Genomic DNA, 25,211 nt, shown 5'->3' with positions numbered 1-25,211 from the left:
CCTGTATCACGAAGCTCAGCAAACGTGCTGACATATGATAGGCTATTGGGAGCCTTAAATCCTGCATCACGAAGTTCAGTGATAGCACTGGTATATGAATAGACTGGGTTAGCAATCGTGCTAACAAACGAACGAGCAACATTGAAAACGTCTAGCCGAACGAGATAAAGCGGCAGACTTGTACAACAAATACACAAATGGATCAACGCGAAGCAATGAGCAGGGACGCCCCCAGCAGCTTCGAACAACAATGGATGGCCTTTCTCCAACAGCAGGAACAGGTCCAGCGTGAGAACAGGGATTTAATAGCAGCTCAGCAAGCTGAAATAGCTAATCTACGACAAGCTTTGAACACCCCGACATCAACCCTCTCTCAATCGAACCCGCAACCACCCATTGCAGTCAGAAGACCAAAGACCAAGCTACCGGACTGCGAGAAGTATGATGGTTCTAATCTGGAGCACTACCCTCAGTGGGAGCTAAAGCTTCAATCAAAACTTAAGGTCGATGGGAAAGCTTTAGGTAATAATGAGGAATGTGCTTGGTATGTGTACTCGAGACTGGAAGGAATGGCAGCAGCTCGAGTTTACCCCTGGGTTGAGAATAATAAGGACAAGGTCAACTTCACGGTAGAGAGCTTACTGGAGCAGACACGCATGCTCTTTAGTGATCCTGCACGACAGGAAAAGGCTATGCAAAAGCTCAACAATCTACGACAGGGTAGAAGAGCTCTCTTTGACTTTCTGCCCGAATTTAATCAGCTACTGCTGGAAGCTGGTGGTCACGGATGGGATGATCGCGTTAAAAAGGGGTATTTGAAATCCGCTCTAAGCATGGAGCTGAGGGAAGGCATGGTGGGCGTAAGGGAACCGTCTCTCTACGAGGATTACTGCAAGGAGCTTAGATTAGTTGATCATCAACTCTCTGAGCTTAAGACTTTAAGGCAGTGGTCTAAACGTCGCGAGGGCAGATCTTCTTCGGATCATACGACGTCTAATCCACACTCTCTACTTCGTCATGCTGTCCTTGATCGACGAAACCGGCCTCAAGCTTCCGCTGATGATCTGATGGATCTCTCTCCTGGTGCTGTGACCCCAAGCGCCCGCCACGCCAAATTGGTAAATCAGACAGAGGTTAATCGACGAAGAGAGCAAGGCCTGTGCCTGAGATGCGGAGCCGGAGGTCATATGATTAAGAGCTGCCCGTTCAAACCTCCCAGACGCCCTGCCACCCCCACGATAGCTAAGGTGATCCCCGAGCCGGTACTGGACGACGACGATGTGGATACGAGCGAGGATTCGGGAAAAAGAGTAGCTCCAATCAAAAGACACTGGAAGGAGCGAAATAAGGAGCTTATGAAGAAGCAATGGAGAGGATTTAAATCTAAGATGATATCCAAACCCTTCACTGTCGATGCTCTAGTAGATAATGCCTTTTCGACTAGAGCAATGATAGACAGTGGATGTAATGTCTATGGTCTTATTTCTCAATCCTACGTTAACAAGCATAAGCTCCTGTGCATTGAAATTCCCCCTGTTAAAATGACCGGCTTTGAAGACTCCATGGGACTCTCCACGAGCATAGTGACTGGCATTCGAATTGATATAGGCGGTCACGTAACTGAACGGGCCTTTCTCTACGTGGTGAATGGGTTACATGGTCATGATATGTATCTAGGCGACCCCTGGCTGGCCCAGCAAAAGGCGACCGTGATTCCTCATCGAAGAATTGTGAGATTTGAAGAGAGTGGCATAGAGGTAGAGCCTAGTTCAAATGCAAAAGCTGATGTGATTCCCATCTCTGCCGTAAGCTTCTCTAGGCTTGCGAGCACTCGAGAGAAGCGAAACATCGAGATCTTCGCCGTCAGTTTGGCCGACATTCAAAAGGCTCTAGAAGTGAAACCAAAGATTGACCCTAGAGAAAAGCTGCCTGAACATTATCATGAGTTTTTGGACGTATTTGATAAGGAAGCCGCCGACGCTCTACCCCCACTTCGTGGCCCAGGTAGAGATCATGGGATTGAACTGATTAAAAAGGCCGATGGTAGCGCGGAACAACCCCCTTGGGGCCCGCTATATAATATGTCTCGAGAGGAACTACTGGCTTTGCGAAAGACTCTTACAGATTATCTAGATAAGGGTTTTATTAGGGTGAGCAACTCCCCTGCGGCCGCCCCCATACTATTCGCGAAGAAGCCTGGGGGTGGGCTAAGATTCTGTGTGGACTATCGAGCTCTTAACAAAATCACCCGAAAGGATCGATATCCTCTACCATTAATCAGTGAGACTCTACAGCGAATTGGACAGGCTAAATGGTTCACTAAGCTGGACATTATTGCAGCTTTTCACAAGATTCGAATCACGGAAGGTGATGAGTGGATGACGGCCTTTAGAACCAGATACGGGCTATTTGAGTGGCTGGTTACACCCTTTGGTTTGGCCAATGCTCCGAGCACGTTTCAAAAATATATCAACTGGGCATTACGTGGATACCTGGACGACTTCTGCTCGGCCTATTTAGATGACATCTTGATATTTTCCTCAAGAAGCTTACGGGAGCATCGCGAGCATGTACAAAAGGTGCTTATGCGTCTACGGGAAGCAGGCCTGCAGGCAGACATCAGAAAGAGTGAGTTTGAGGTGAACAGCACAAAATATCTTGGATTCATCATTGAAGCGGGCAAGGGTATACGAATGGATCCGGAGAAGGTTAAAGCTGTTTTGGAATGGGCAACACCTACTACTCTTAAAGGTGTACGAGGATTTTTAGGCTTTGCCAATTTCTATAGACGATTTATCAGGGATTTCTCAAAGATCGCGACCCCACTGACGATTCTTACACGCAAGAATGTTCCTTTTTTGTGGACGAGCAAGGCTGAGGAAGCTTTTAAGCGTCTAAAATCAATGTTTATCTCCGCTCCGATCCTGCTTCAATTCGACCCTGACCGTGAGACTATATTGGAAACGGACTCCTCAGGTTACGCCTCAGGAGGAGTGCTGCTACAATATGACGAGCAGAGCATTCTACGCCCATGTGCCTTCTTCTCTCGCAAGCATTCACCTGCGGAATGCAACTACGAGATTCATGATAAGGAGTTATTAGCGATAATTGAGTGTTTAAAGGAATGGGACGCTGAGCTACGAAGCGTAAAGGAATTCAAGATCCTCACAGATCATAAGAATCTAGAATACTTCATGACTACACGCAGACTAAATGAAAGACAGCTACGTTGGATGGATATTCTCTATCGATTCAACTTCAGGATTGATTACCGGCCAGGGAAGTTGAACGCTGGACCGGACGCCCTATCGCGAAGAGAGCAGGACATGCCACAGGGCGCTGATGATGAGAGGATCAAGCAGAGGCAAGCTCAACTACTTAAGTTTAATGTACTGGCACCTGGAATGGAACCAATAGTGGCCGCTGCCAGCGTGGAACCTGAGATGTCTCTTCAAGCTCAGTGGAATGAGGCCCGCAAAAATGACAAGATCCTGCAGCGTCTGGAGCAAACTCTTTGTGAGGGAAGATCCAGATTTCCTTCTGAACTCGGCATTAAGGCCTCCGTCTCTGAGTGCTCTTTAAACGAGAACGGGGAGCTTCTCTTTCGAGATCGTAAGTGGGTGCCAGACTTCGAACCTCTTCGAACCAGGTTAGTGCACGAGGCTCATGACTCACCTCTTACCGGCCATCCCGGGCGAGAGCAAACGGCAGGAGTTCTAAGACGTGAGTTCTACTGGCCAGGCTATGCCGCCGATGTGAGAAGAATGACCAGGAACTGCCACCTTTGCAGATCAAACACCGCATGGAGAGATCGACATCAGGGACTGCTTAAGCCTCTCCCCATTCCTGAACGCATGTGGCAGGAGCTTTCCATGGACTTTATTGTGGACTTACCAAGCTCTAAAGGATACATGAACATCATGGTTATAACGGACAGACTGACCAAGGGGGTTATATTAAAAGCAGTTAAGAAAACTGATGCGGAGACAGTGGCTAGAGTGTTCCTTCACAACATCATCCCTCGACATGGCATCCCTAAGGCGGTAGTGTCAGATTGAGGGTCAGCTTTCACAAGCATGTTTTGGACTCTGGTGTGTGAGAAATTAGGCATTAAGAGATGACTCTCCACAGCCTATCACCCAGAGACTGACAGAGCTACAGAGTGAATGAACCAGACCCTGGAAACCTACCTACGCAAGTATGTTAGCTTTCAACAGGATGACTGGCATAAATGATCTCCCTCTAGCAGAGCTGGCCATCAATAATAGAGATGCTGCCTCAACGGGCGTGAGCCTGTTCTTTTTAACGCACCTTTTCCATGTCTCCTCCATTGATATAGCCGATGCACCCCCCGTTGAAACGCCACGTAATCCCATTGAGTTTGTGGATGATTATATGAGGAAGGCCCGTGAAGTGTTGGAGTGGGCTCAAGTAAAAATGGCGGATGCTCAGCAATCTCAAGAGAAATACGCGAATAGATGAAGAGACCCGGCTTCAAGCTTTCAACCTGGAGATAAGGTCTGGTTGAGCTTAGAGAACATGAGAACTAATCGCCTGTGCAAGAAGCTGGACGTGAAATACAATCAATATACTGTGCTAGAAAAGATAGGATCCCATGCTTACTGACTGGACGTCCCACCTGGCATTCACAATGTCTTTAATGTAAAGCTTCTACATGCTGCGGCGACGGATCCCCTGCCTAGTCAGAGGCAAACCAACTGGCAGCCACCCGCTATAGAGACCCCAGAAGGACCTGAGTTTGAGATTGAGGAAATTCAGGGCGAACGAACCTACCAGAGGAAAAAGCAATACCTCATTAAATGGGTAGGTTGGGCTGAGCCTACGTGGAATGACGTGAGTCTCCTACAAGAAGCGAAGGCCTTGAACGCTTGAGAGGCCTCTCAGCAGGCAAAATTAGGTGTAAAGAGGGCTTTAAATAGTCATAAAGGCCCGCAACAAAGAGGGAGAAGGGGGGTATTATAAGGGGTTGAACCTCTAGATTCACTCTGGCTGGCTGACTCAGCCTAGTCATCATTTGCACGTGCACACATGATCATGCTATGCAAGCTTGCTTAAGCTTGAGTTCTCATCTCATTCTTTTCTTCCCTTTCTCAAGCAATTCGTCCTTGTTATATAGGAGGACTAGCCTCTAGTTCTTAGAGCTTAACCCTTTACAATTACTCTTCATGATAAAGTTATAAAATCAGAAACTTTATGTGAGATGGCTGGAAATATGATTAGACTTAAAGCTTAACTTTAAAGTTCATATCTGAAAAATTGCTCAAATTGAGAGAACTTTGAATAGTATTATTAAAACTTTTTAATACAGAAAGAGGTTTATTTTTTCAAGCTATAAGACAATTATATATAGCTTGTATAGCTTCTATACCAGATTATACAGCAGAGATTTGATAGAAAGAGCAAAAAAACTTTATAAATTAATTTCAACTATTACAGAATAAAGCTTTAAGAAAAATTCTAGAAGCTTTTAAAACATCTTCAGTTAGAGCTATGGAAATAGAAGCATTAATTCCACCATCAGCTATTAGATTTAATAAAAGTTATATGAATTATGCTCTAAGAATTATGAAAATAAATGCAAATCATTTAATTCAAATGAGAGTATCTATTTTATATCCCTCTGATATATCTAGAAAAACTTAAATAAAAGAAGATTTCTAGATTGTAATAAATACTTTAGTAATTCAAAGAAAATATTATCTTCTCAGCTGTATAGAATATGTACTATAATTAAAGGTCAATTATCAAGCTTAAATGTGAAAAGTATAAATCACAATGAGTTTTATTTTTGAAAGAAAAATTTAAGATTATTAATAAATATTACTATTAATAAACTATCAAAAAAGAGGAAAAAACTGCATATACTCAAAAACTTATAAAAATAAATAAAAAGAACTCATTATTGATATATTCAGATAATTTAAAAAGTGAATAAACATATTAGAAGCTAGTATAGCAGTTAAATATTTTGAATTAGATTCAGAATACAACATATTTTCATAAGATCTAGAAAAAAAGTATAGTCTTTAACATTGAATTATTTACATTTCAGAAGACTTTTATAATAGCTTATAAAATAATTTATCAAAAAATAAATATTAATAATATTTGAATATTTTCAGATAGTTAAACAGTATTAAAAAAACTTTAAATATATAAAATTCAAAATGATTAGATAAATCTTAAATTAATTCAAAGAATAGTAAAAAGAATTAAGATTAAAAATAAAAATATTCAAATTTACTTATCTTGAATACCTGTTTATATAAATATTTTAAAAAATAAAAAAGTAGATTTAGTAGTAAAAATTAGAACTAAAACTCAAAAAGTAACTTAAAGAATTATATCCTGATCATATATTGAAAGATTAAAGAATCATGTCTTGATAAATGAATGAAGAGCTAGGAAAAAGAGAAAAAAGTATAAGGGGTTGAACCCCTAAATTTGCTCTGGCTGGCTGACTCAGCTTAGCCATCATTTGCACATGCGCACGTGATCATGCTACGTGAGCTTGCTTAAGCTTGAGTTCTTATCTCATTTTTTTCTTCCCTTTCTCAAGCAATTTGTCCTTGTTATATAGGAGGACTAGCCTCTAGTTCTTAGAGCTTAACCCTTTACATTATGAATTGCTTGACTCCTTTCATTGATAGGCCACTGAGAGTCTTAATCATGTATCATGAAGCTCAGCAAATGTGCTGACATATGATAGACTATTGAGAGCCTTAAATCCTGCATCACAAAGTCCAGTGATAGCACTGATATATGAATAGATTGGGTTAGCAATCATGTTAATGAACAAATAAGCAATATTGAAAACATCTAGTTGAATGAGATAAAGCAGCAGACTTGTACAACAAATACACAAATGAATCAATGTGAAGTAATAAGCAGAAATGCCTCCAGCAGCTTTGAACAACAATGAATGATTTTTCTTCAACAGAAAGGAACAGATTCAGTGTGAGAACAGGGATTTAATAGCAGCTCAGCAAGCTGAAATAGCTAATCTACATCAAGTTTTGAACATCTCAACATCAACTCTCTTTCAATTGAACTTGCAATCACTCATTGCAGTCAGAAAATCAAAAGATCAAACTACTGGACTGCAAGAAGTATGATGATTTTAATCTGAAGCACTACTGTCAGTGAGAGCTAAAGCTTCAATCAAAGCTTAAGATCAATGGAAAAGCTTTAGGCAATAATGAGGAATGTGCTTGGTATATGTATTTGAGACTGAAAGAAATGGCAGCAGTTCAAGTTTATCTCTGAGTTGAGAATAATAAGAACAAGATCAACTTCACAGTAGAGAGCTTACTAAAGCAGACACACATGCTCTTTAGTGATTCTACATGACAAAAAAAGACTATGCAAAAGCTCAACAATCTATAACAGAGTAGAAGAGTTCTCTTAAACTTTCTGTTTGAATTTAATCAGCTACTGCTGAAAGCTGACAGTTATGAATGAGATAATCATGTTAAAAAGAAGTATTTGAAATCCACTCTAAGCATGGAGCTGAGGAAAGGCATGATGAGCATAAGAGAATTATCTCTTTATGAGAATTACTGTAAGAAGTTTAGATTAATTGATCATCAACTCTCTAAGCTTAAGACTTTAAGACAGTGGTCTAAACATTGTAAGGGCAGATCTTCTTCAGATTATACAACATCTAATCCACATTCTCTACTTTGTCATGCTGTTCTCAATTGATAAAATCAGTTTCAAGCTTTTGCTGATGATCTGATGAATCTCTTTTCTGATGCTATGACTTCAAGTGTCTGCCATATTAAATTGATAAATCAGACAGAGGTTAATTGAAGAAGAGAGCAAGGCCTGTGTTTGAGATGCAGAGTTAGAGATCATATGATTAAGAGCTGTTTGTTCAAACCTCTCAAACACTATGTTACTCCCATGATAGTTAAAATGATCTCTGAGCTGGTACTAGATAATGACAATGTGAATATGAGTGAAAATTCAGGAAAAAGAGTAGCTTCAATCAAAAGATATTGAAAGAAGCAAAATAAGAAGCTTATAAAGAAGCAATAAATAAGATTTAAATTTAAAATGATATTTAAATCCTTCACTGTTGATGCTCTAGTAAATAATGCCTTTTCAACTAGAGCAATGATAAACAGTGAATGTAATGTCTATGATTTTATTTTTCAATTCTATATTAACAAGCATAAGCTTCTGTGCATTGAAATTTTCTCTATTAAAATGACCAGTTTTGAAGACTTCATAGAACTCTCCACAAGCATAGTGACCAGCATTCAAATTGATACAGATGATCACATAACTGAATAGACCTTTCTCTACATGGTGAATGAATTATATGATCATGATATGTATCTAGATGACCTCTGGCTGGCCCAGCAAAAGATGATTATGATCCCTCATCAAAGAATTGTGAGATTTGAAAAGAGTAGCATAGAGATAGAGTCTAGTTCAAATGCAAAAGCTAATGTGATTTCCATCTCTGCTGTAAGCTTCTCTAGGCTTGTGAGCACTTGAGAGAAGTGAAATATCAAGATTTTCACTGTCAATTTGACTGATATTGAAAAAACTAGAAGTGAAATCAAAGATTAACTTTAGAGAAAAGCTGTCTGAACATTATTATAAGTTTTTGAATGTATTTGATAAAAAAGCTGCTGATGCTCTACCCCTACTTTGTGACTCAGATAGAGATCATAAGATTGAACTGATTAAAAAAACTGATGATAGTGTGGAACAACCCCCTTGAGACTCACTATATAATATGTCTTGAGAGAAACTACTAGTTTCATGAAAGATTCTTACAGATTATCTAGGTAAGGGTTTTATTAGAGTGAGCAACTCCTTCATGACCACCTCTATACTATTCATGAAGAAGTCTGGAAGTGGACTAAAATTCTGTGTGAACTATCAAGCTCTTAATAAAATTATTTGAAAGAATTGATATTCTCTATCATTAATTAGCAAAATACTACAGCAAATTGAATGAGCTAAATGATTCATTAAGCTAGACATTATTGCAGCTTTTCACAAGATTTGAATCATAGAAGATGATGAGTAGATAATAATTTTTAGAACCAGATACAAACTATTTGAGTGGCTGATTACACTCTTTGATTTGACTAATGCTTCAAGCACATTTTAAAAATATATCAACTGAGCATTATATGAATATTTAGATGACTTCTGCTCAGTCTATTTAGATGACATCTTGATATTTTCCTCAAGAAGCTTACAGAAGCATCATGAGCATGTACAAAAGATGTTTATATGTCTACAAAAAGAAGGCTTGCAGGCAGATATCAGAAAGAGTGAGTTTAAGATAAATAGCACAAAATATCTTAAATTCATCATTGAAGCAGACAAGAGTATATGAATGAATTCAGAGAAGATTAAAGCTGTTTTGATATGAGCAACACCTATTACTCTTAAAGATGTATGAGGATTTTTAGGCTTTGTTAATTTTTATAGATGATTTATCAGAGATTTCTCAAAGATTGTGACTCCACTGATAATTTTTACATGCAAGAATATTTTTTTTTTGTGGATGAGCAAGGCTGAGAAAGCTTTTAAATATTGAAAATCAATGTTTATCTCCACTTCAATTCTGCTTCAATTCAACTCTGACCATGAAACTATATTGAAAATAGACTTTTCAAATTATGTCTCAGAAGAAGTGCTGCTACAATATGACAAGCAGAGCATTCTACACTCATGTGCCTTCTTCTCTTGCAAGTATTTACCTGTGAAATGCAACTATGAGATTCATGATAAGGAGTTATTAGTGATAATTGAGTATTTAAAGAAATGAAATGCTGAGCTATGAAGTATAAAGAAATTTAAAATTCTCATAGATCATAAAAATTTAAAATACTTCATGACTATACACAGATTAAATGAAAGACAGTTATATTGAATGAATATTCTCTATCAATTCAACTTCAAAATTGATTATCAGTCAGAGAAGTTGAACACTGAATCAAATACTTTATTGTGAAGAGAGCAGAACATGTCACAGAGCACTGATGATGAGAGAATCAAGTAGAGACAAGCTCAACTACTTAAGTTTAATGTACTGACATTTGAAATAAAATCAATAGTGGCTGCTGTCAGTGTGGAATCTGAGATATCTCTTCAAGCTCAATGAAATAAAACTTACAAAAATGATAAAATTCTGCAGTATCTGAAGTAAACTTTTCATGAGAAAAGATTCAGATTTTCTTCTGAACTCAACATTAAAACCTCTATCTCTGAGTGCTCTTTAAATGAGAATGAGGAGCTTCTCTTTCAAGATCATAAGTGAATGCCAGACTTTGAACCATTTCAAACCAGGTTAGTGTATGAGGCTCATGACTCACCTCTTACTGGCCATCTTGGGTGAGAGCAAATGGCAGAAGTTCTAAAATATGAATTTTACTGGCCAGGCTATGCTGTTAATGTGAGAAGAATGATTAGAAACTGTCATCTTTGCAGATCAAACACTGCATAGAGAGATTGACATCAGAGACTGCTTAAACCTCTTTTCATTCCTGAACACATGTGGCAGGAGCTTTCCATGGACTTTATCATGGACTTACCAAGCTCTAAAGAATACATGAACATCATAATTATAACAGACAGACTGACCAAGAGGGTTATATTAAAAGCAATTAAGAAAACTGATGCAGAGATAGTGGCTAGAGTGTTCCTTCATAACATCATCTCTCAACATGGCATCTCTAAGATGGTAGTGTCAGATTGAAGGTTGGCTTTCACAAGCATGTTTTGAACTTAGATGTGTGAGAAATTAGGCATTAAGAGATGACTCTTCACAGCCTATCACCCAGAGACTGACAGAGCTACAGAGTGAATGAACCAGACTCTGGAAATCTACCTACACAAATACATTAGCTTTCAACAGGATGACTGGCATAAATGATCTCCCTCTAGCAGAGCTGGCCATCAATAATAAAGATGTTGCCTCAACAGGCATGAGCCTGTTTTTTTTAATGCACCTTTTCCATATCTTCTTCATTGATATAGCTGATGCATCCCCCATTAAAGCACCATGTAATCTCATTAAGTTTGTGGATGATTATATGAGGAAGGCCCATGAAGTGTTGAAGTGGGCTCAAGTAAAAATGATGGATGCTCAGCAATCTCAAGAGAAATATGTGAATAGATGAAGAGACCCAGCTTCAAGCTTTTAATCCAGAGATAAGGTCTGGTTGAGCTTAGAGAACATGAGAACTAATCATCTATACAAGAAGCTGGATGTGAAATACAATCAATATACCATGCTAGAAAAGATAGAATTCCATGCTTATTGACTGGATATCTCATCTGGCATTCACAATGTCTTTAATGTAAAACTTCTACATGTTGTGATGACAGATCCTCTGTCTAATCAGAGGCAAACCAACTAGCAGCCACTTGCTATAGAGACCCTGGAAGGATCTGAGTTTGAGATTGAGGAAATTCAGAGCAAATGAACCTACTACAGGAAAAAGCAATACCTTGTTAAATGGGTAGGTTGGGCTGAGCCTATGTGGAATGATGCAAGTCTCCTACAAGAAGTGAAGGCTTTAAACACTTGGGAGGCCTCTCAGCAGGCAAAATTAAATGTAAAGAGGGCTTTAAATAGTTGTAAAGGCCCGCAACAAAGAGGGAGAAGGGGGGTATTATAAGGGGTTGAACCCCTAAATTCACTCTGGCTGGCTGACTCAGCCTAGCCATCATTTGCACATGCACACATGATCATGCTATGTGAGCTCACTTAAGCTTGAGTTCTTGTCTCATTTTTTTCTTCCCTTTCTCAAGCAATTCATCCTTGTTATATAGGAGGACTAGCCTCTAGTTCTTAGAGCTTAACCCTTTACAATCTTTGATCTTCTGACTGCAATGAGTGATTGTAAATTCAATTGAAAAAGAGTTGATGTTGAGATGTTTAAAACTTGATGTAGATTAGCTATTTCAGCTTGCTGAGCTGCTATTAAATCTCTGTTCTCACACTGAATCTGTTCCTTCTGTTGAAGAAAGATCATTCATTGTTGTTCAAAGCTGCTGGAGGCATTCCTGCTTATTACTTCACATTGATTCATTTGTATATTTGTTGTACAAGTCTGTTGCTTTATCTCATTCAACTAGATGTTTTCAACATTGTTTATTTGTTCACTAACATGATTGCTAACCCAGTCTATTCATATATCAGTGCTATCACTGGACTTTGTGATGCAGGATTTAAAGCTCTCAATAGTCTATCATATGTCAGCACATTTGCTGAGCTTCATGATACATGATTAAAACTCTCAGTGGCCTATCAATAAAAAAAGTCAAGCAATTCATAATGTAAAGAGTTAAGCTCTAAGAATTAGAGGCTAGTCCTTCTATATAACAAAGATGAATTGCTTGAGAAAAGAAAGAAAAGAATGAGATGAGAACTCAAGCTTAAGCAAGCTCACATAGCATGATCACATGCACACATGCAAATAATGACTAGGCTGAATCAGCCAGCCAAAGCGAATTTAAAGATTTTTTATAATAATTAACTATTAAAATTCTTTAATATATCAATGTTAATTAATTTTAACTGATTGTTAAATACTTTATACTATATATGCTTTAGTTAGCTTTACTTTATATGATTTAATTAGCTTTACTCCATATGATTTAAATAATTTTATATATAATATAACTAGTTTTTATCTTTTAATTAAGAGAAATATTAAAGAAAGAAATATATATAATACTTACTATCAAAGTATTATAATTAAATAAAGCTTTTATGCTTTGAAAGTTAAAAATAAATAGTTAGAATTAAAATAGTCAATATTATTTATATTATTCTAAAAAGATAAATTAATTATTAAATTAGTAAACTTTTAAATAAAACTTTATAGCAGTTTTTATAATTAATTTATAAATAAGTTAAAAATTAAATAATTTACTGAAATAATATAATTTTCAATTTTATTATTTATATTTTTTAATTACTTATTTTTTTTCTTTTATGATAATTAATAATAATTGTAATATGTAATATTAAAATTAATTAAATCTATTTAAAACTATATATATTATATATATAAAGTTAATTAAAAATTATTATAAATTTTTATAGTATTTTATATAATTAAATAATCAGATTTTTTAAATATCTTAAAAGCTAATATTATTTTATAGTTATTAGAAGAAAATATTATAATTTTTTATTAAATAAATATATGTTAAAAGTACAAAGTTTCAATTTAAAGAAAAGTGAGTATTGAGAAAATATGAACAATAAAACAAAGAATTGTATTATATATTTTTATTATAAATTTATATAAATTAGATAATTACTTATTATTTTACTCTAAATAATGATTAACAATTATTTTAAATTTATTTGAATTTGTAATAATATGATTATTTTTCTTCATATACTGATATATTTATTATCTTCTATAACTAATTATTAAATATTAGTCTTTCATAGTTTGAAAATAAATATATAAAATTTTAATAAAAATAATATATATGAATTAAAATTTAATATTATTAAAAAGTTAGCTTTTGTAAATATTTAATTTATAATAAATATAAGATTTTCATAATTTATAATATTTAAAGTAGATTAGAGCTACTGAAATGGTTGAATTTAATTAAATTCTTCAACTGCTAAATGTTCAACTCAAAACTTCTATCTCTTCAGCTAGTTAATTTAATAAGTCAGTTATTTTAAGCTCGATAAACATCTAGTAATTCCTGCCAATTGCATAAGCAGATAAACAAAATTAAAAATCTTGAGACAAAGACTTGGGAACTCTTCTTAGAAGTCTAGTGAAACAATTCAATCAAATTATCAAAATCTACAAGTATGAGATGATTAGTAATTATAAAGAAGAAATATAAGAATATATGTATTGTGAATGGGAACGAGAAGTCAAAATTTTAAAGATCTAAGCATTGAATTCAAAGTGAAGCAGTCAGTTATTTAACCCCGTCCCCTGGGTTCCCAGGGCCTATGCACGCTCATGCGCGCCGCATAGGCGCAGCAATTGCGGTTCTCATAATCATATAAGAATAAGATACCATAATTCTAGTGTATTTTAATTTAATTTAATTAGTAATTGTTGAGCGTAGATATTTCGGGTTAAAATCTCTATACTACGCTATTCGCGGGTTGCTGATCGGTTCGTATTCTTATCTCAACTCTAGAATCTGTTTCCAAAAATAATCCCTCAAGAATGGACCTTTCCCTTTCTCTGTAAAAGTATTGTCAGCTCAAAGAAGTCAACATCCATAACTGAGAGAAAACTTACATTCAAAAATATCGCAGTAACTAAGCCCACTGCACCAGACACATAGACTGGAATATACCTAGAAGAATCGTTAGTTCATGATACCAACAATTGAGAGATTAATTGAGCTAGGTATGTACATACACTTTCCTGATACCGTCAGCAATAACTTCCAGAGAAGCCCTCTGAATCTCAGGGGTAAGTCGTCCGAGGAAATTACTGCTCACTCCAAGAAGAGCAGCCTCAACCTCATTATAAGTGATGTTAGGGATGGTTTTAACTAAGCCGTTTATTGTGTAATTGATAAAAACAGCACCTGAAATCGATAGGCCGAAAGTGATGCCGAGAAGCTGAGCTATAATTTCATTCAATGACGGGTTAGTTCTCTTTTTAACTTAAGACACATTAATGGTTGCCGTTGAGCCGTACCTAACATCATGAAACTGATCGCATATGCCATCATTGAAGGCTCGATAAGCGAGTGAATGACGGCAAAGCCAGCTTGAATATAACATCCAGATCCAACTCCAATGAGAACTTCATAGCCGTATATATTCCTAATTGGGGTATTGACGCCGATGCGAGCTATAGATGTATTGTTAGGAATCGCAAGCTTGATGAGAAGTCACCCACAGTAGAACTTACAAAACAGAACACCACCAACAAGCACAAAGGCACCTCCAGTTATATACCAGGGCTGGTAGTATCCAAACTTCGACATCATTGCTCCATTGAAGAAGATCACTGCGCTGATAAGGATAATAATCGGTAGGAGCCTAACAGCTGAGTTCATCGGCTCATCGCCGCGGATAAAGGCGAAGTACGTTGGGATGTAATATATTGGAATGAATCCAGCCGCATTTGCTGCAGACATACATATGAAGAGGCGAACCGCTTCTTTGATTTTCAGCAACGAGACGGGGAACATGCGATGGTCTTCTTCGGTGAGGATACAGTAAACTTGTTGGATGCCAAATGCCAGAGCAAACACCGCAGTAAGAACGAAAAGAACGATAATCTGGGGACTGTCCCAATCATACATAGGACCACCAAAGTTTGTCGCCATGATTATGCATGCTAGCGCGGCGACACTGAGCATCCCGCCCAAATAATCAAACTCACGGAAACGTTCAAGAATTTTCTGGGATCCACGCGGGTCGAATCCTGGGATAAGAAACAGATAGACAGGGGCGAATAGCGCGCCGACGCAAAGGTTTATATAGAAGCCCCATCTCCAGGTAGCGGGAGATTCTGCAAAGCCACCGCCGATAAGTGGACCAACGACAGTTCCAGTGCCAAATACAAGTCCACTAAATATCACAAGTTAGCTTGACAGAGAGCTCGGTCGACAGTTTCTATTTGGCGATGACAGTAAATGTGCTTACACAAGAGACAGGTACATGGGTCGTTCTTTATCATTAGTGTTCACAGAAAGGATATTCATGACGCCAAGGTACATGCCATTGCCGCCAACTCCTGCAATAACTCGTCCAACAATGAACGCATTAATGTTGGGCGCACCGCCGCAAAGAGCTGACCCGCCCTGAAATAGGATAACAGACGCAATATACAGAGACTTGACGTCGAATAGCCCGTACAATCTACCATATGGAAGGACCATAGCCACTCCTCCAATCATGAAGCTGCATATACGTGATTAGAATATGACTCCAGCGAGATGATTGTATATAATTTCATTCTCTTAAAGTAAACTTACGCAACTGAAAGCCATGCTAGCTTATCAGTGTTCTGAAAGTCTTCTGCTATTACCTAATAGAAAAGTAGTATCGTCAGCAAAGCCGATCTAAAATGATAAATAAGGTGAGACTTTGCGAACCGGAATGACGTTGGCAGTGATAGTATTATCTATGGCGTAGAGAAAGATGCACGAAAGGGTGCTGGCAACAACCAAAACCCACTGCAGAGTTGTTAGCTTCTAACTAGATGTCACAAGGCATTTCTAAGGCAATTTGAATACTTACGGAAATTCCTTTTCTTTTGCGAGGTTCGGTAGGTGGTGACAGCGAGTTGCACTCCTGGTCAGAACTAACCATGACTTTTTCCACCTGGCCATTTTGGTCGAACAGAACCTCCCCCTGGTCAGCCAACATTGTGAGAAGGTTTATCACTAAAGGACAAACGAATCAGAGAGAAGAGGTATTTTCAAGAATTTCGACACAGTTCTGGGAAGAAACGAACCCTGATTCAAAATGTGTCCTTTTCAATGAAGATAAAAGACCCAAGCGAAGAGAACATTTTGCTTTCAAGGGGGAAATAGAAAGCTAGATTTTTCGAATTGATTGATAATCAGGCTCCAGCGCTTCGTAAATTGTGTAACCACGTAAACTTTTGGCTTGTTTGTTTGACTAGGGATCACAAAATTAGTTTTCGACTGAGAATACGAGATCGACATCTCGGCTCCCAATTATCTGAGTTCCTAGCTGAATACGAGCCGTGCCGCCAGAATGATCCTAGCTTTGTGGCCCAGTGGATGCCGATCCCCCAACCTCCGCCGTCCAGTCAGAGTCTCGCATTCAGGAAGTGGAAACTGTGGAGGTCAGAATCAGCCCCGGAAGAACCTTGTGAAGATCGGCGCTAGTTTCCGGTAGTGAAGCGCTAACCTTAACTTTAAAATGGGGGCACAGGAAGGAGGCTGAAAGAACAATTGAGCTCGAGTTAATTATCTGCTTTGCTTCAGTAGGACGGATTTTTGTGATCAAGTCAATGACGAAAATTATAACTAGAGAATAATTTAAGTCAGCTATTTTAACAGCCTCGTATAAATGTGTGTAAACCTTTGCGTGAACAACTTCCCTGTAATTTTTTCTAGGGGAACAAAATCCTTGCCGAGGAGATGACGCTTCTCTAATTACCTAATTAATGGTTAACTCGATCAAATCGGATGCTAGATCAATCAGATAATTGCTGGGGCAAAGCCTGGCACATACCTGATAGCTTCTCTGTCGCTGACGAGAAACTCTACTGCGTAAAGTAAGTGATATGTAGAGTGCTTTGCCAACTGCTACCAAAATTTCGGATATCTTTTATTCCGAAATGAGCCCCTGAAAACACAGATTGATAAATACCTAAAAAGGGTATTTTGTCACTGTTTGTCGGAAATTGAAGACAAGGTCTAACAACAAACCATTATGTAGTGGATTGGTTATCAATTTCGTCATCCACTAGAAGGTAGCGGGGTTGAAAACGTAATGTTCTATTGAACAGAAGATAAAGTGAAGAACTATTCAATACTATGTTAAAAAATAGCAATTAATGGAAAAGAGCAGTGCAACTTAGGTCGTTTTTGTTGCACGCGAAAGGGTTTCTCGTATTCCATTAGCTTTTGCGGTTTTGTGTGCACAGCCTGCATGCTCCACGATGTAGATCCTCGGATTTTGTCGAACATCCGTGGTTCGACAACCTTTACCTCTTGATGCCAGCCTCTGTAGCCATTTTGCGCCTTAGGTTGAGGAGCTACAACGTGATAGTCAGCCAGAGGAAGGATACATGTAGAGTGTGACGCAATATTTGTTTACCAGTGATATTGACGTAAACGTTCTTCTGCCCGGAATGATATTGAGAGAAGATTTTGCATAAAAAGAGAGCAGTCCTCAATTTTATCTGAAGCAACTCATGTCATAATCGGTTTGATCACCTATCTGATTGACCTCATTAGTAACAGGTTTGCACTTGTCCCTAAAAACTGACAGCTTTGATTCAAAGACATGTTGAACAGCATCCTACCATTCACTGTAAGATTTTTAATATTTCCCATCGATTGGGCGTCAACTAACTTGGGCAACAGCCTGAAGCAGCCGAGAAGGTGAGCGGATATTGTATAGAACACACGAATGGCGTTCCCAAGATGATGGAAGAGGTATGGGAGTATACCGCGAAGTCATTCAAAGAGGCAGATAAAATGTCTTCCCCATTACAGGTAAGCTAACCTTGACCGTATAACAAAGGGTATGGAGACGTGACAATGGAGAATGAAGCTAACAATGTCACAGGGCTCATGGATGATCTTCTTAGCTCAAGATCGTAAAGCAAAGAGAAGTAAGTCATCCAGCATCCATCCGTAAATACATCCTTCAGTCTAATTCCCATCAATAGTCCTCGATATAGGGACATTTTCCGGATACAGCGCCTTAGCTTGGTATGAAGGCACAAGAGAAACTCATGCAGAAATCATCACCTTGGAGGTTAGCCCAGAAATGATTGCTGTGGCGCGAGGAGTCTTCGACAAGTACAATGTCAACGACAGGATTACATTAATCGAGGGCCCAGCGGCGGAATCGTAAGAAGTTTGCTTTTCCAGTGCCTGGTTTTTGTAGTTTGCAGTTGAGAGAGTCCCTCCAGTTAAACTTACCAGCCTTGCTTGGGAAACAGACTCGAAAAGTTGACGGGTTCTTTCGATCTAATCTTTGTCGATGCCAACAAGGATGGTTACGAAGGTTATGTCAATACCATTCTCGACCGAAACCTCCTTTCACAAGATGGCCTTATCATGTGTGACAATGGTGAGTTTTCAAGTCAGGTGCAAAATCTTGTTCATTATCGCTAACACGGTCATCAGTGTTTGCTCGTGGGATGACGATCTCAACATCGTCCAATCCAATCCTTGCTGGTTCTAGTCGTTCATACTGGACGGAATGCGGCAAGGCCCTGAGACAATTCAATGCTGCTGTTAACCAGGACCCAAGGATTGACGTGGTGATGCTGCCTGTGTTTGATGGCGTGAGCTTGATTAAGCTGAAAAACCAAACCGCGGAGCCAGAAGCAAACGGACGCAATACCACAGCCTCTAATGGAACAAACCCAATATGACCATTTCTCTCCTTCAGCTGATTGATGATAAATATTTTCAATCCATAAATCAGACTCTTTGTTATTTTGTCTTTCGCTGAGTGCGAAGTTGCGTTTGTTTTGAGCATGGGCCCTTTTGGCTATCAAGAATCTTGGAAAGGAGGTTTGTAATGTGGCAGTTCACGTGATCTAACTCCTATCTATCAGCCGATGGGGCTGATGCCCTTTTGTTTCTTTGCAGTTACAATTATTAGACTATAAGATTGAGGGTATTACGATCCGACATAGGAATTCATAGTGATAGAGCTCAGCAGGCCCATATGGAATGTATTCGAACTATATACCATAACTATCTGATGATACCGCAAGATATGGGCTACTCTCCAGGGAGGGGATCACTAAAACGGGTTTGGATTGAGATGATATTTTTTTCTCTTCTCTAGTTACGGAGTACAATATCTGGCATTCTGTACTGTGAAATAGACAACGACCTGTGCTAGGACACATTAATTTTGAAACTTGAATTCGTAGTGCTTTAATTGTTGATGGTGATACATAGTAAATTTTTATTTCACATTTCCCAATGGAGCGGTATTCTCCCAGAGCAAAAAGGTCAGCTGAATGTAACTACGATTTCCTTGTCTGAAACATCAAAAATACATCCCCCTCATCTTATTCAACAAAGTTAATACCCACTGTAGCAACGAAAAGGGTACATGGGCCTAATCAAACTCTCTTCTTGAATCTCATTCTGAGACCTTCCTGTTTTACAAACCAACCTGCTTGTAATTTCCAATCCGCTTTTGTGTCCTCCAACTCAAAGTCAAAGTGTCGGACGAATTCCACGACAACTTTCCACATTTCCAGAAGACTTATATGCTTGCCAATACATACGCGTGGTCCAGCGCCAAACTACAAAAAGAAAAACTAGAAGTGAGCATCTTTTTGGCTAAAGGAAATCAGAATCGAGCATTTCTTACTGCAAGCATATGTCTGTGTCTATTAGCGATCTCTGCAGGATCACCCTCAAGCCAGCGCTCGGGTCGGAAAACGTTGACATCGTCACCAAATACTTGTTTGTTATGATGGATGACCCACGAGTTGACTCCTACAATAGTTCCTGCAGGCAAGAAGGTTCCGCCTAGGGTTATACCACCTTCAGGGACAACGCGCTCCAGGATGAATCCTGTTGCGGGATGCATGCGCATGGCTTCATTGATCACAGCGCCACTGCAAAAGGAGAAGCCGTTAGTCCATTGTGCTTTAATATTGACCCTCATATACACTTACAGATATGGAAGCGCAGTTGTTTCGTTGTATGTTGCCGGTTTCGACAGACTACACTGCTCAGCGGCACTGTCCACCTCCTGCTGTAGCTTTTTATACACTGATGCATTCTTACAGAGATAGTAGAAGACAGCTCTCAGCGTAATTGCAGTGGTATCAGAACCAGCGATACTATTTTCTCATTAATTACGACCAGGTTGGTTCTAAAGTTGATGGAAAACTCACATATTCGTTGTCGTAATGGCGACAATCTCGCGAAAGGACAGCTTTGACGGATCCGAGTCGTGAATCTCGATTAATCTCGCCAGTATGTCTTTCCGGGCCACGGGATTCTGCCTGCGTTCCTTAATCATAGCAATGGCAAACTTTGGTTTGATGGATTTTAGTAGCCATAATCGAAACTCCACCGAATATCGAGGAGAGTCAACTAACCTCTTGGACTTGATTAAGCTTCTCGAAATTTGGAAAAATTTTCGGCAGAATTGGATTACCTAGGAGAAACTTGTGTGCCGCGGGGATCTGCCCGATCTGTGCACGATTTTTAGCATACATCAAAATATTTGAAAAGGCCATAGAACCTTACAAGAGAAACATAAGACAAGACTTGGTCGATTGCAGCGATGTTGTTATCGACATCAGTCCCTGTTTCCAAGAACCCAAGGGCCCGAGAGAAGTTGACCTCGCCTAGAACATCGAAAGCGAAATATTGCATCCATGGACCAATATCAAAAGTTGTTTTACCGTTGTTCGAACGATTGTAGACTTGCTTCAGAAATAGCTCTATATACGCGTTTACAAATGGCTCAAATTCTGACACGACGGTCATCGAGAAAGCCTTTGCTGAAGCTCGCTTTAATTGCGCGTGGTACTCATTACTCCTCGTGGTGAAAAGTGTGGGCAATTTCTTGCCCTCATAGAGGCCCTCGCCAATTGAAAAAAAGGCGGACTTCAAAGCTAGTTAGTGTCGTCTGGCGAAATATATAGTATATCTGGGAGTTGGATTCAAATCCCCCCCCGGAAGAAAGAAGTTTCATGGCCACCACCCTTACCTTGGGGAAGATATTGGTAAAGTTGTATATAGTCTTCACGGCTTCTGGATCAGATGCTGACACGTGGTTAGGCCCGATCCGAACCAGTGCACCGTACTTTTCATGAACCTCGATGTTCCGCCATGCCATGTCCTTTTTCAATATTCTATGGATTTTCCATAGGTTTGAGAAACTGGCAAGGAATGGACCCGGTATGTGTCGAAGGCCTTGACGGTACTTTGTCCAAACACAGCTGATGAGAAAGAAAGAGGCCACTAGAAGACAATATCTCTGGAGATGGTCGAAGTGGATGTTGGGCAGGAAGTTCATAGTCGAGGCCATAGCGAATGTTGTCCTGGTCACTCTGTACTGACAAAGATCGCTATATTTGATGTTATCAGGGCGTTTGTAGGAGGTCGACTGGTCTGTTTTCAAGAACAAATGAAGGCTTTTGCATCCTCCAGATGGGTTAATCTTGAGTGGGACAGCTGGGCCGTAGATGTCTAATCCGCCAACGCATCCCTTCAGACTAGTGAGGAGAAGGTTTCCAATTGATCCGTATAAATCCTTCTTTGTAGAACATTTTCACGAAGGTGAAGAAGGTTCAAGTCTATTTACAGCAAACACTCCTGATTAGCAACAGATTCTCAGAGACCTCGTATCGAAATCGGAATATTCGTGTTTGTTTGCCTCCAGAAGGAGCAGTAAATCCCCTTGTGTTTTCTGTACTGCCCGGTGCTAAGTTCGTCATGTAGTGCAACCAACGACAGTATACTTTTTGTGACTTAACTTCCAAGGTTTCGCTCAGACCCCTCGTGTTGGTTGGGTCGATCTGGCTTGCCATTGCTTGGCATACCTTATCGAAGAGTTTATTTTGCCCCTGGTCCCTGATCCTGCACCACTCCCGAAGACCACCAAGGGTCGATCTTTCAGCCCTGGATGCGACAACAGGCCGTCATCTGAGACCACATCATACTAATCAATCGACAAATTAAAACAGTGTTTTCCGAGGACCTGTTATTTCAAGCCCGGCAATTTCCTAAATGGGCTTCATGCGACTAATGTGCGTACGCCATCCATGTGTAGCGGGGGGCGAAACCCAAAAGTAGTATAGAAACCAGCAGAGAATACATAGAACATCATGTAAGTATGAAACAAAACATTTAAGGTTACTGAACAAATTATTCTACCAATTGTACTATCTCCTAACTGCCTTGTCTAACAATTCAGTTAACTCCAGCCTTGATCATATCTTCCAAACCAACAATATCCTCATCCGGATCAATCCCCACAGCCTTGATCAGCCTTGCGATCATTACGTAGAATCCAATAACAAAAATAGCCTCAACCAACTCTGTGTAAGTCAGAACATGAAGCAACTGAGTTATCGTGTCCTCCTCATTCGTGTAAGTCGCAAGTTGCTCATCGACAAACTTCAGAATCACCAGCTGCCTCCAAGAGAACACTCCAGTATGGTTCGATTTATCTTCTCCCAGAATAATCTTCTGACATGCCCTGACTGCCTCCATGACGCCCTCACTCATTCCGTGCACTCTAGCTACGGGTGCATTGACATCCCATTCATATTGGCATCCCAGAGAAGACGCAATTCGTAGAACGATAAGTTGCCAGTCCAGTAAAGGCAATGTCCTGGTGGTTTTCTGGAAGAATGCGGAGTACACCCCCATTATCGAAGGGAAAATACCAGGGGAATGGGATAGGAGATAGAAAATATGCCTCTTCATTGGCATCTCTTTCAAGGCAGCAGCCACATTGGAAGGCGCAGTCTCTGGATCAACATATGGAATTTTGCACTGGGACAATTTCGTCGTAGATGGATAGATGAAAATCGATTTCTTTGTTCCGATGGCGGCGTTCTGCTGCCTCGTTATTGCTTCCTGTATATTGGCAGCCAAAGAGTCCTGGTCTCCGGACCAGCTGACAAGGTTCACTTTCGGCATTTTCACTCTGCCATCCGCATAGAGTTCGACAAACCACCTGTAGAGGTCCTTCATTTCTGAATCAGAACGCATCGCTGCCTGTTCGGAACCTCGGAAACTTCGAAAGGATAAGCGATTCCAGAAAAACTGCCTGTGGGGAACTTTGACACATGATGTCGGGCCGCCACCACTCAGTTGACCATAATTTACGAAAGTACCGTGGGATGAGAGGCAGCTTGCAATCTTTTCCGCTGACTGCCCAAACACGGAGTCTAAGCCAAGCAAAATCCGTTTGTCCTTAAGGACTTGCGCATCGGGTAAGTCGGATTCGTTAAGAACAATATCCGCTTCGCTGTCCCAGATGTCTTCCGGTGCGCGATCACGAATGACTGATATTACTTTCACCCCGCGTAAGTGGGCGATTTGAACAACCATTTGTGAAATAGTACTCTGACCGGCGTTCTGGATGATCCAATCTCCAGGCTTCAATTGCCTCATATCCTCGAGTAGAAAATAAGCGGTAAGGACGGATGTTTTGAGAATTGCTGCAAATGAAACGTCCGAATTTGCGGGAATTGCGATCAAATCGTTTGCTAGGAATGTAGCATGTGTTCTCCAGGTTCCAAGCCCTAGGGTATTTGGTATGACGAGATCGCCTGGCGCAAGACTGGTAACATCTCCGCCACGCGCTAAAACTCGACCGACGCCGTCAAAGCCTCCAACATATTTCCCATTGACTTGGAATTTGGGCTTGATGGGGTATTGACCTGCCAAAACCACCAGGTCCAGAGGGTTAACTGGGGCAGCAAGGAATTCAACCACAACTTCATTGCTTTTTGGCTCTAGAGCAGTGTACTCCTCCAGCAAGAGAGCCTCTGCCGCACGTGGGCTGGGCATTGCAAATGTCAAGGCCAAAGGCATAGCTGTAGCTTGTAGGAGATGAATAATGTCTTAGCAGAGAAAAGCTTGAACTAATAGTATAAGGTAGTTGGCGTCCGGTAAGCCTCTAGGTAGGTGGGGCGTGAAAGCTCTTGGAGAGAAGGAAATCAAAGGAGACGATTTTTTATCAGTCGACAATTTTCACTCCCTTTTATCAACTATTTGGGGTTCGACTGCCATACCATCCCAGTGGGGGCTGTACAAAGTGAGTGTTGCCTCTCAAATACTCGCAGAACCCTTTTCTATGAAAACTAACCGATAACAAGCCAAGTGCCGTTGGTAGGCTAGACATGTGGTACCAATATAGGGTGCCCGTTTGAGACCGGGGTAATCAGTGCAGCAACAAGAACTGCATAAATCGGGTAATTTGCTTCGTATTGGCACAATTTCCCAATCCAGGGCATTTCTACGAAGATCCAACGACGCTGAAGATATCCAACAACATCCATTTGTCCCAAGACCCTAAAATAATCTGTTGCTAGAAACTAAATTGCAATCTTCAAACCAGGTCACACGAGCGCCACAGTGGCAGTGTTGCACTGGATATCTTCCTTCGCCCCGCCAGGTCTTATGCAAATTAAGGTTGATGCATTATTGTCAGTCTGGGAGCAAGAAAGTGTTGTCAAGGGAAAAAGGAGGGCGGGGTAAGAACAGAAACTGTAAATCAAACACGAGGTCAGTTTCAAATCGGTTAATACACCAATTTTTGTGAAATTAAAGTAGAGCGGCACGATTAGAGGAGTTATCATGCCGAATTAACAGTCACTGCTTGCCTAGAACCAAGGGTTCAATGCACCAAGCCGGACAATCAATTGGGCAGCCGATTCGAGTGCATCTGAGATTGTCAGGGCAGGAAATATTTGCGGCTGCCCTGCCCCTGAGCACCCAAACAAACATGGATGCACTGTTGGAGTTCTCCAACCCGCTTTCCTTTTAGAGGACAA

General features: G+C 39.9%; 5 protein-coding genes across 5 annotated transcripts; 2 read left to right on the top strand and 3 right to left on the bottom strand.

Annotated features, from left to right (window-relative positions):
- Positions 1–4,218: 4,218 nt before the first annotated feature.
- On the top strand, positions 4,219–4,893 carry PADG_11498 (uncharacterized protein; the record flags this gene model as incomplete). Its single annotated transcript, XM_010760661.1, has 2 exons — positions 4,219–4,431; positions 4,669–4,893. 2 exons carry the CDS (start codon positions 4,219–4,221, stop codon positions 4,891–4,893), a joined length of 438 nt encoding a protein of 145 aa, XP_010758963.1.
- Positions 4,894–14,207: 9,314 nt separating this feature from the next.
- On the bottom strand, positions 14,208–16,378 carry PADG_02840 (uncharacterized protein; the record flags this gene model as incomplete). The annotated part of the gene is made up of 9 exons (XM_010759860.1): positions 14,208–14,231; positions 14,289–14,346; positions 14,412–14,622; positions 14,697–14,852; positions 14,913–15,577; positions 15,653–15,910; positions 15,985–16,037; positions 16,105–16,185; positions 16,250–16,378. The coding sequence occupies 9 exons, from the start codon at positions 16,376–16,378 to the stop codon at positions 14,208–14,210; spliced, it is 1,635 nt and encodes a 544-aa protein (XP_010758162.1).
- A 1,614-nt stretch (positions 16,379–17,992) lies between these two features.
- On the top strand, positions 17,993–19,094 carry PADG_02839 (uncharacterized protein; the record flags this gene model as incomplete). The annotated part of the gene is made up of 6 exons (XM_010759859.1): positions 17,993–18,019; positions 18,073–18,204; positions 18,278–18,323; positions 18,381–18,564; positions 18,657–18,787; positions 18,844–19,094. The coding sequence occupies 6 exons, from the start codon at positions 17,993–17,995 to the stop codon at positions 19,092–19,094; spliced, it is 771 nt and encodes a 256-aa protein (XP_010758161.1).
- Positions 19,095–19,799: 705 nt separating this feature from the next.
- On the bottom strand, positions 19,800–21,730 carry PADG_02838 (uncharacterized protein; the record flags this gene model as incomplete). The annotated part of the gene is made up of 7 exons (XM_010759858.1): positions 19,800–19,985; positions 20,054–20,303; positions 20,364–20,531; positions 20,586–20,725; positions 20,793–20,888; positions 20,944–21,306; positions 21,410–21,730. The coding sequence occupies 7 exons, from the start codon at positions 21,728–21,730 to the stop codon at positions 19,800–19,802; spliced, it is 1,524 nt and encodes a 507-aa protein (XP_010758160.1).
- Positions 21,731–22,614: 884 nt separating this feature from the next.
- On the bottom strand, positions 22,615–24,249 carry PADG_02837 (uncharacterized protein; the record flags this gene model as incomplete). Its single annotated transcript, XM_010759857.1, has 1 exon — positions 22,615–24,249. One exon carries the CDS (start codon positions 24,247–24,249, stop codon positions 22,615–22,617), a length of 1,635 nt encoding a protein of 544 aa, XP_010758159.1.
- Positions 24,250–25,211: the final 962 nt, after the last annotated feature.

The sequence above is a fragment of the Paracoccidioides brasiliensis genome (assembly GCF_000150735.1).
Source record: "Paracoccidioides brasiliensis Pb18 unplaced genomic scaffold supercont2.3, whole genome shotgun sequence".
Classification (NCBI taxonomy): domain Eukaryota; kingdom Fungi; phylum Ascomycota; class Eurotiomycetes; order Onygenales; family Ajellomycetaceae; genus Paracoccidioides; species Paracoccidioides brasiliensis.
This window is presented reverse-complemented; position numbering and strand designations above follow the sequence as displayed.